Here is a 12,164-nt window from a genome sequence, read left to right as displayed (position 1 = left end):
ACCTTGATTTTTGCAATAAGCGTTCAAAAGAAAAAAATACTATTTGTACGACAACCCCTTACAATTCAAGAGGAACCAAATTAGGATGATCACAATATCTTAGGCACATATATCAAGATAATATCTCCATTCAATTGCCACAAACCCACAATATTGTATTAGAGAAGCTTTCACAATCTTCACCAACTCTATGAGTGACCAGCACCGAAAACAAACCAAAAAGAATGAAACCATGGGAGAATCCATATGAATGAATAATCCTTTGTTGTTGTATTGATAATTTACATAATAATTCATAAGTAAATATGCAGGGCTGGAAGAGACTATGAACAGGCCTACATAATTAGGGGGAAAGATTGAACCGAAAAATCCAAGAGATAATAAAGGCAAAAACCAGGCATGCAAGCAAGAAGTTTAGGAGCCGATGGCCAAGCCAAATGGCTCGTGGGTCCGGTGGTTGGGCCGCGGCAGGAGGGACATTGGCTTCCTCCACACGCTGGGTAACGTCTGTTGCCTCAGGGCACACAATATTACGAGCAGTTGAGCCACAAATCTCACAAGTCCTAAGAAACAAAAACATATTTTAAGTTAATTCCAATGGCTCAAAAGTCAGAATTAGGCTCAGACCCTGTCAAGAGTCTGATTTCAATTCCCCCAATCCCTGAACAAGCTATACTTGACACAAAAAAAAAATCAGAAACAAGAAAACTCGAGCGATTCCCGGCCCCTCATTCCAGTCCAATTCAGAAGGTAGGATAGACAATTTTCTTAATCACTGGCTAATTCTTCAAAAGTTCTCTAGGCATGCGCGCGCCAGGTACATAAGCCCTCCAGTAGGCAAGTGAAAATCTGGGTTCATATTAATGCAATCACTCAATCAACTCTAAGATAGTATGTTAAAGGCCAATAGATATGAATTTTGGTATAGTTGTGATCCATATGATCACAAACAAGCTATGATCATTAATGTTATCACTAACCAATCCACTCCATTCTGGGGCTGGCCACGGCCAGATGTTATCACTAACCTATCCACTCCATTTTGGGGCTGGCCCTGGCCCTATCAGTGGTCCCTGTCCCCCTGAGGACCAGGCCGGGCATCTCTCTAGGACCAAAACCATGAGCACTATCCGAGTCCCACCGGTTCCCTGTTCTTACAATTTAACAATTTGTTTTCTTAGGACATAGATGAATCTCTACATGGTATGTCAAATTCATGGGAAGAATGTCAAAAAACAAACCAAAATAAATAAATTATATACACCACTAGATGTAGAGAATTTATATATGTCACTCTCTCCCAGCCATCTTATCTAAATAGATGGCTAAAATAGCTTCAGCCATAATGTCACAACTGAGCTACTGACCATTCACCTAGATCTGACGTCTCAGAGTAATTTATTTTTAACTATTTTCTAAAAATCATATGAATATGAAATTTGGTGCATTCCATCATCTCATTGGGCGACCAAATTACCCCTAAAACTTTTAGGGGTATCTTGGTCATTTTATTTTTGTAGGCGCGATCTTAAGGATTGGATGCCCCAAATTTGGTATCAACATCATTTCTAGAAAAATATTAAAAATAAAAATGTTTAGACGTGACATTTTTATTGGGGCCATCTCATCAGTCTATTCTAATCGAACAGCTAAGAGAGGGGTGGCATATATGAATTCCCTACACTCAGGGGTGTATAGAAAGCTTTTCTAAAACAAAACATAAAAATTTGAATTCACTAGAAAATGAGCATGGAAATTAATTTCGAAATTAGGACTTACATATTTCCTTTGATTTTGAACCAGGCTTCAGCACATTGCTTGTGAACAGCTGCAAGATCATCCCTACAAGAACACCCCAACTCCATGGCAATCCCACTCTCCTGCAATCCCAAGTGACAAATTCTACACTTCTTCTCTCCCTCACCCTTCTCCAAGTCGTCCATTCTATATTGATTAGGATGATGCTAATGAGTCTTGTTTGCAATTCGCCCTATTTGATATTTGCCTCGCAATATGTGATCTGGTCAACCAGGACAAAGAAGCAACTAACTAATATTCCAAGGGGAAAAAAAAAGCACCAATGAACATTATCTCCAAGTTTCAAAGAAATTGAAAGGCATATAATAAGCGGATTGTATACGGTGAGGCCATTTATTTTTAGTACAATGAGGTCACATTCACTTTTGGGATGTGAAATCCAATAGATAAAAGTGAGTTGTAACATTCGAGAAATTTTATTTACTTCTGGTAATATCGAGCGAACATTTTTAAACAACTCTTCATTCTTTCTCTTTACTTTTGGTAATATTGACAACATCAGATAGTCCTTATCTTTACTTCTGGTAATATGAACAACACATTCTTTTTACTTCTGGTAATATCGACAACACCAAAAAGATAGAGACGCGAGAGCTATAAGAAACTCACACTTTCTCATTACTAAAAAAGAAACCACCCAAAATCTTAGTGGGAACCACTTTTCTACTAGAAACAAACTACCCAAAATCTCAATTGGAACTGCATCTCACAGGGAACTGCTTTTTTATTAGAACCAAACATCTAAATTTTCGAGAGTTTGAAAGAGGCATCATCACAATGTTTTTCTCCATAAAAAGCCTTATTTCTCTCAGAGAAAATGTTTCTCTCCATAAAAAGAAGCATCATCACAATGCTTCTCTCCAATGTTTCTCTCCATAGAAAGCTTTCTTTCTCTAAGAGAAATAGAATGAGGCTCTATATCCCTCTGCTTATCGAGAACCACCATTCTCATGTGGTGACCCAAATATGCACACCAATTTTTAAGAATCTATACTAAATAAGAAACTTCCTATAGATCTTGTATATATCTCAACCAAGAAATATATATCCAAGTCATAATCTTTTTGGATTTTTTTTTAGAAAACTTATCAATAACAATCTCAATGCCACGTAATAAAGAATATCTCAATCCATCCCACAATTTGGGATTTTATTATGTCGGTGATTTTGAATAGCACCCACAAAATTTGGGATTTTATTATTTCGCTGATTTTATGTAGCACCAAATCTAACAAAAATAACTTTCCCTATTTTCTTTTCTCCTCTAAACTTTCCCTCAGAATTTCCAAAGAAATTTAGAAAATCCCAGCTAATTAACACCAAATAAATTGGAAAAAGAATCGAAATCAGGAGAGAAAAATTGGCCATTACGCGGATCACACGCCAACGTTAACTAGGGGTATTATAGTCATTCAGAAAATAAAGAGCATTTTCCAGTTCCGATTAATCAGGATAATCTCGATATTTCCGAAGATGTCCGGATCGTTTTTTTGTCCACAAAAATAAAGGTTGGGCAACACGTGGCATAAAAATAAAAAAGCCTCCACATAAACTAAGCGTCGGCAGATATAAAAAGCTAATTAATATGGCGGTCATCTAATCCTGACCGTCCATTAATTCATTGAATGCAGATCAATTTTCAATAATTGCAATTCCAATAATACTCCATTATGGGATCTGACCATATAATTTTTTTTTAGAAATATTTTTAAAACAAAATATTAGTGATGGACTAAATGGTACAGCTGGTAACCATGTACGCTCGCACCATGCAAAGTGAAAATGATAAAATTGTGATTTTCACTCCGTTCGCGCTCCATCACTATGAGGTTATCATCGTCCATTTAATAGATTTACGGTAAAGAAATTATACTCATGTATTTTTTTTTACTTTTATTAGTAGACTCAAAACTCCAAACTCAAAACATAAAATTCGAAACTCCATCACCCCTCAAACCATCCAATTGGACATCCAATGACTTGAAATAATTGTGACCTTATTATAAAAATAAATAAATGGACTCTACACAATACCTTAGGTTTCATTTTTAGAACATAAAGTATATTATGATTTTCCCTCTTATTCTATTTATTATATAAAATTTGAATTTGATATGTCTATACTTTTCAGTTTTCACTATTATATATACCTATAAAAACATTTAAAAATAATTTTAAATAAATAAAATTACCAACCCCTATACCATTCAAATATTTAAAAATAATTTTAAATAAATATAATTACCAACCCCTATACCATTCAAGGATAGTTTGATAATCTTGTTTATTTTGAATTATTTTTAAATATTTTTATACCTACATGGTACTGAAAAGTATAGACATAGACAAAAAGATATAAAATTAAAATACACTTTATATTCTCAAAAAATAAAACTTAATTATAAAATATGTAATATATTTAAATTGGTGTGTTTTGCATAAAGTTGCAACCTTAAACAATCCAGTTAAAGCACACCTTTAAATTTTATCATAAATATAATTTTGATATCAAAGATTCTTAAGATAGCTTGATAATCTAATTTCATCTCTAATTACAAAATTTTAAACTCTAAAAATGGTTTAAATTAAGTAGATCTATAAACACATGAAATTCTTGAAAATGGACAGTCCAAATAATGTGTTGCAAGATATACTATTTCGTGAACTCGAAATCTTTTTTTCTTTTCATATTCATCGAGATGATCAATTAGAGGGTTTCCAACATCCAAACGACATTTTATGATGAATTTTTTAGGTGCACTTTTCATTATACCTTTTATGGTCGCAACATTATATAAACTTTTTCCCTTTAAATAATAAAAATGAAATAGGGTTTAAGTGGGTCCAAAAGAAGATTACAAGCAACCGAACAAACCATACGGTCCATACGAGGAAAATATTCTACAACCACATGAGTATGGAATAGACGACACCGACCCAAAATCCACCATCCACCTTTATTTAGGGATGGTGTTGACTCCCAATTTATTTTCGTGGGAAAAGTTGCTCAACTCTATTGCCCATGGATTGATGTTGAGTAACACTACCCGAACACTATACTCGGTTGAGTCCGAATAACTAGCTCGAGTCCGACCTTTTTACTTATTTTAAAAAAAAAAAAAAAAAAAAATTATATATAATATGAGCGTTGCTTTTATCGGCCAAATAGAAAACTAAAAGTATTGGCTAGTCTTTTTATAAGAGGTCCAAAGTTCCATTACGATAGAGGAGTATTATTTTTGAAACTCCAAAAAATTATACCTATCAAAAATAAAAAATTAAAACACAAAAAACAAAAAAACAAAAAAAAAAAAAAGAAGTGACCGTCATTAAAAGGGAGAAAGTGTACTCCAGTAGGATTCGAACCCCGACTGAGTTAAAAATTTATACATTAGGATCAATATCTGGCTTAAATTTTAGGTACTAATATAAGTAAACTTTTAAAAGATGTTGTACAATCTACTTATACCGAGTCTCATAACACTGGTTCAAATAAAATATTACAATATATATTATTTTTAAGACTTAAAATCCTATTTATCACCATCATAATGGTTTGAAGGTTTATTGATATCAAAATTGCAATTTCTATTAGAGTTTCGAGGTCAGGCTTTGCTTTTCTTTTTTTTTAAAAAAAAAAACCTAGTCTTTATTTTAACCTTTTCCCTAGGAAGTGGTGCAGAGAGAGGGAACTTATGGGGAACCTAGAGAGAGAAAGAGAGGTGCTGGAGAACCTAGAGAGAGAAAGAGAGGTGCAGGAGTACCTATAGAGAGAGAGAGAGAGAGAGAGAGAGAGGGGGGTGTTGGGGAACCTTGGACATGTTGCCGTATCGCATTACTGCCTTTTTATTCCAAAACGGAAAGCCACATATCATTTATCTTTAACTTACAAATACGCACCGACCCACAAAAAGAAAAAAAACAAAACTCGACTTCTAAATAAAATCCTCGAAAAAATAAAAAAATAAAAAGGAATTTCAGAACAACCCCCTCTCCTCATACCCCTCACCGACAACTCAAAAAAAAAACAAAAACCTATAAAAAAAACTAATTGCCAAAACCAAAAAACAAGAAAAAGGCATATTGCCGTAATTCAGTGAAATTTCGAGGAAAAGGTAACCACGAAATTTCAGACAAAAGTATTGAAATAGCAACAAATTTAGATGGAATAAAGATCTTTTTTGAAGATCTTTTTTGAAGATTTCTTTCTTTCTTTCTTTCTTTCTTTCTTTCTGTTTTTAAGTGTTCAAACAAAACCAATTTTCAACGCTGAATTTTGGGGTTTCTTTTTTCTTTTTCTTTTTTTTGGGGGGGCGAGAGAAAATGCTTATGTAGAAACCGAAATTTCGGACTAACTTTCGAGGAGTGTCCTTTTTTTGAAATTAACCTTGCTTTAGAAATTTCAAACAATTATGGGTTAAACATATCTAGATTCAGATAATATGACTTAATAATTTAACAAATGAAAAAAATATGCAGGAACATACAACTGAATGCATATCAAGATTCTAATAATAGGAATAGATAATTTATAAACTGCAAAAAAAATAAATATATATATATATATATATGCAGGAAAATAGAACAAATCGACCATAGTATGAGAAATAAATGTATGTAGTCAACTAAATAATTCAAATCAATTTATTTCTAATAAGAATGAAAAACTACAGAGTAATCCATCTTTCTTCAAGCTAAAATGGCCAAAACTCACCTGATATCGATCCATAGCTGGAAAATGAGAAACTAAGGAGCAGCAAAACGCCGGAAAATGCCTCAAAGCGCCGGAAAGTTTCAGAATATGGCCGGAATTTCGATGAAAGAGATGAGAGCGATGAAGAAGAGGAGCCCAATACAGCCGGCCTCAAGACCAAGAGGAATTAATAATTCAAGTAAATGGGGCCTCTTTTCTTGAATAAATAAATACTATTCAAGGAAAAAAATAGAAATAAAAGAGAGGGATCGGATTCAGTGAAAGCTGGACCATGGTTTATTGAGGTCTACAAATAATAAAACTCTGTCTCTCTTTCTCTCTCACTCTTCCCCATTTTGCCGTCTGTAAAATAGGTTGGACCTGTTCATGTTTGACGCCTAATTACTATTATATCCCTAGGATCTATATAGTATTTCTTGATTGTTTATTAATGACAAGGCGAAGGTTTCTAAACATTGCGAAACTGACAAAAAACGCTCGTGATTTGACAGATTACGGAATTTATCCCTGGTACTAATAAATATTACCCCAGGATGCCTAAGGAGATTTTGTTTTTCTTTTTTTTTTTTTTATTTCTTTTTGTTTTAGAAATTCATCGCATCACTCCCTCCACCTTGGAAATGTTGAAAATTACTGAACTCCTTAAAGGGTGTGGTTTAAAATTACTCAACTTTTTAAACGGTGTGGTTTCCATGAAGTTCGACTTTAAACAATTCAATTAAGGTGCACTTTCAAATTTTATTATAACATATAATTTTTATATAAAATATTCTTAAGATTATCTCAAAATTTATTTTCATATCTAATTGTAAATTTTTAAACTCTAAAAAAAATTAAAATCAAGTAGATCTATAAACATATAGAAATCTTGAACATGGACGGTCTAGATAAAGTATTGTAAGATGTACTATTTTTAAGACTCAAAATTCTTTTTATTTTTCATAGTCATATATCTCGATGTCGACATAATCAATTAGAGTGTTTTTCAACATTAAAACAATATTTTCTGATAGATTTTTTAGGTGCATCCGTAGTTCTATATTTTAAGGTTGCAATCTTATATAAACTTTTTTCCGTCTTAAGTTTATAAGGTCCATTGTTTTTTATTGTGAAAATTTGGTGGAACTCTCTATTCTAGGTTTTCATATCTCAATGGGTGAACCGAGGCTCTAAACAATCAAATTAGAACTTACCTTCAAATAGTATCAAGAAATATGGTTTCAATACTAGAAATCTTTGTGGTAACCTTAAAATATATTTTTTTCTTTATTCTTCAAAAATAGTATAGATCGACAGATCTATGAAAACTTGAAAATCTTGAAAATTGACGGTTCAAAAATGCGTTATAAAATATACTATTTTCAAAACCTGAAATCCAATTTTTTCTCATGTCCATGCATCTTGATGTCTAGATGATCAATTTGAGGGCATTTGGGTATCAAAACAACCTCATATAGTGAAGTTTTTTAGGTAGGCTCTAATTTGATTCTTTCGAAGCCTCAGCTCTATATAAACTTTTTTCTATCTCGATAGACTCAAATATTCAAAATATATCTCCTAACTTTGATTAACTTTACTTATTTGTTTAGCCCTAACAAATATAAAAAATACATGATCGTTTTAAATTCTTCTTCTCTTTATGTGATACATTCCCCCAAAATTTATCTCCCTTTAACATTCACCCACTTTGTCTTTCTAATGGGGGAGAGAGTAAGTAAGAGACACTTGAGGAGAGAGACTAGAAAAATGGGTAGAAAGATAGATTTAGAGGAAAAAGAGAGAAATGATGGTATTTAAAAATTATATGTTTTTTTTATATATGTTTGGGGCAAAAAAAGAAGTTTAAAAGCGATAAAGTTATATAAAACTTGCAATTTTTGACGAGCTATGAAGTGAGGGTTTACTTATTTTAGTAAGGGTTGCAGCCCTATCCATCCATTTGCCCTTTTTATTTGCTATTTAACATCTCCGAATTATTGTCATCTAATTTTCAATTATCCATCAGTTTTGCTGATAGTAAATGTCCCATCAAGGAAATTGTCATATGAGTCCCATTGTTGGAGACGAAATGTTACTTGATTTGAAAATTTTCCTCTTTTTTTTTCTTCAAAATATTTTATTCTTTAATCAGGAACATTTCCTCTAATCAATCCTAATTAAACTCAACTTACGACCAGATTTAGAAACTTCATTTTTTTGGGGATGTAACATCTTCTATTGACCAATTTGATCAAAATACATACTAAATGCGCTTTGTTTGTGCCAAAAAAAAATGATACATTAAGATTGAATAAAAATCGTTTATGTTGTTAAGATTTAAGAATTCTTTTAGTTATGAAAACATGAACTTTGGAAGATAGATTCCACAAAAATCATGTACCTATCCAGCTACAAACAAAATCAGCAAGAGTACGAACCATAATATGAATATTAGAAATAAAGAATAAGGTATACATACAACATGAACATAAAAATATATATGATTCACTTTAAAAGGGTTACATCCACGCGCATAATAAACTGAAATCCAATGCATCAATGAGAGTTATATCACATATTTTGAAAAATAGTGTTATCTTTTTAACTGTCAATAAAGCCCAATCAAGAAACCCTTTTGGACCCACTCTCCTGACCGACATCACCAGTCAATGTTACATCTCTATTCTATAGGTAAACCATTATGAAAGATAACCTTAATGGCAATTGAAACTTTCCCTCACTAATAGGAAACACATGCCAAAATCTCCATAGAGCAACTACTCTACGAAAAAAATAGCACTCACTCTACAGGAGGCACTATTAAAGTGTTTTTCTCTACAAGAAGCTCTCTTCTCTATATAAGAAGTGTTTGCATGTCAACGCCTAAGGTTCATACCTCTCTCATAAGGAAATCATATTTAGCATATAGTGACCCAAATAACTTCAATAGATTTCCTTACTAATTTAATAAGCCTATCCTCAATAGATTTCCTTGCTAATTTAAGAAGCTTATCCTCAATAGATTTCCTTACTAATTTAAGAAGTTTATCAACGTCAATATTAATCCCAAATCCATAATAACATAGGATTCCCTCATAGTGATGCTTTTTAGATATCATCATATCTAACACATGTTTTGAGCAATCACATCAAGGTGTCAAAATCTAATTTAATTTTTATTATAATTATAGGGTGATTCTTAGGTGGATACCAAAATTTTAAATCGGAAAAATCCTCCTTAATAAACATGAGGGAGTAAGGGCAATGTACGCCCCTTTGGGAGTATGCTACACACTCTTTTTTATTGAAATTTTAGCGGGCGCAACAAATCAAGAACTATTAATGCTTGGAAGAATATGAAATGATGAAAATATCCTCAATGGGTTGTTACTATTTCGGTTTTGATCTATATTACCTAAATATGAATGTATGTTAGCAACTGATATGAATACAGAAATCAAACATACTATTTTCAAAATTGATCTTTCAAATACGACATATCTAGACACCATTTAAATAAAAGACATTGAATTTTAAGTAACAACTAAATAATTTTTATGAGATCTTGAGACGAAAGGTTAAACAAAAATTATTGAGTTTCTAAAGTGACAATCTTTCATGTCCTTAGTGGATTGCCACATGCAAAAAAACATAAACTTACTTGTCCATAATACGTAGTATAAGGACAATTTGTGGGGTCACGAAAAATTATCAGGTCAAGATTACCTACTCTACTAAAGAAGTGTATTAGGTAATGGTCAATATGAAGATAAGTATAAAAGTAATGATCCATAAATTCATAGTATGCCACGATACCCTACTCTCTATTATCGTCCATTAATGGTGATAAGACTGATCAACTTTTCTTTGATATGAAATTTTGCGTCTTTTAGTAGAACAGGAACCAACATAATAGCCAAATGATGAACTTTTGAGCACATAGGTTAACAACTTAATTAACATTTTTTAACATTAATAAGTTAATTAACATAAATTTAGGCTAACTAAGTATTGAAATATTAGAAAATTCTAAAAAAAATATCACTTTATCTCTTATTTTTAACTTCATATGTCATGAGATTTAATAATTGAAAATATTACTTGTAAGCAAAATGTCTCTATCTTTTCTATTTTACAAACCCCTTGATTCTTTTGATCATAATTTTTTTACTCAAACAAACACTAAAATAGCACGCTATTCAAACTTCATCTCTCTCTCTAAAAGTCCATCTTTCTCTTATCATTTTTTGGTGAGTTTACCAGTCAAGGAATTTAGCTCGAGCTCAAACACGAGCACACCTTCTTATGTGTGAGAGAGAGAGGGAGTTTTAGAGAGAGAAAGATGGAGATTGAGTTTTAAGGAGAGAGATGAAATTTGGGTTTTAGAGAGATAGAGACGATGATGTGAGAGAGAGATGGAGTTTTAGATAGAGATATATATATGGAGTCATTTCATAAGTTGTTGAGGTCAATAATACATAGTCAAAAGGGTTTAGGGGGTTGAAAGATAGAAAAAATGAAGTTCATTTGCTTACAAGTAATATTTTCAATTATTGGGTTTGATAAGAAATAAAAGTTAAAAATATGAAATAATATGATATTTTCCAAAATTCTAAAAGACATCACACGTATGCAATGAGTATTATATAAAAGTATACGAAGAGCTCATTTACTTTTAACGTAAGGAATTCACAATTACTTTCATCAATCATATTTTAGATAAGGTTGTTATAAAGGTGACATTGACTGGACTCAAAGTTCAAAACAAAATTCTATAATTTCATGACACATATGAAGACATCTAATTTGACATTTAATAGTTAAGAGTGATTGTGACTTCCTTGTAACAATTAACGTACGCAAGCTTGAGTATTAACGACCTAATCATGACAGCAAAATATATGAGAGAGGGAGGGAGAGAGAGATAAATTAGAGAGTGATAGATTAGAGAGTGATAGAGTGGTGTGTGATGGAGTTTTAAAACTTGGAATAGGGTCCTGAATTGGCCCTTTAGTAAATTGATATGGATTAGCTTATTCTCTATGATAAAAAAAACTAAATCAAAAAATAAACGGTACGGTTTGTTTATAGCCGAGGCTCTAAACAATCAAAGTAAAGCGCACTTTTAAATAGTATCGAGAAATGTGGCTTCAATACTAGAACTCTTTGTGATAGCCTCAAAATATATTTTCATCTTTAATTATAAAATTTAAAGATTCCAAAATAGTGTAGCTCGAGCAGATCTATAAAAGCTTGAAAATTTTGAAAATTGACGTTCCAAAAATACGCTACAAGATGCATTGTTTCCTAAACTTGAAATCTATTTTTTTTATATGGCCTTGCATCTTGAAGCTTAGATGATCAATTTGAGGATATTTGGACATCAAAACAATCTTTTTTAGTGAAATTTTTGATGTGAGCTCTAATTTGATTATTTATAGCCTCGACTATATATAAATTCTTTAAAAAAATTAATTAATAAAAACGAAAAACATCAAATTTTGTTGGAATTGCTTGGTTTTCAGTCCTGGATTTACTTATGCTTCTTGCAAAACTGCCCGACTCTCTAACAAGTCCAGGCAATTCGAACCGAACCGGACCCCGCTTCCTGATTTTATAAAGATTTCATAAAAAGACCGAGTTGATTTTTTTT

At 32.1% G+C, this 12,164-nt stretch overlaps 1 protein-coding gene across 1 annotated transcript; it reads right to left on the bottom strand.

Moving 5' to 3' along the window:
* Window positions 1-343: 343 nt before the first annotated feature.
* LOC18423038 (uncharacterized) lies at window positions 344-1,943 on the bottom strand. The gene is made up of 2 exons (XM_006827601.4): window positions 1,780-1,943; window positions 344-563 (listed from the first exon to the last, which is right to left on the bottom strand). Exons 1-2 carry the CDS (start codon window positions 1,941-1,943, stop codon window positions 344-346), a joined length of 384 nt encoding a protein of 127 aa, XP_006827664.1.
* Between the last annotated feature and the right edge of the window lie 10,221 nt (window positions 1,944-12,164).

The sequence above is a fragment of the Amborella trichopoda genome, chromosome 7 (assembly GCF_054954075.1).
Source record: "Amborella trichopoda isolate Santa Cruz 75 chromosome 7, AtrichopodaSantaCruz75HAP2 v2.0, whole genome shotgun sequence".
NCBI lineage: Eukaryota > Viridiplantae > Streptophyta > Magnoliopsida > Amborellales > Amborellaceae > Amborella > Amborella trichopoda.
This window is presented reverse-complemented; position numbering and strand designations above follow the sequence as displayed.

Coding starts and splice junctions, on each gene's coding strand:
- LOC18423038 (XM_006827601.4), bottom strand. CDS start 1,943: ATGGACGACTTGGAGAAGGGTGAGGGAGAGAAGAAGTGTAGAATTTGT. Junction 564..1,779: donor TTCAAAATCAAAGGAAATAT/GTAAGTCCTAAT, acceptor TTTGTTTCTTAG/GACTTGTGAGATTTGTGGCT.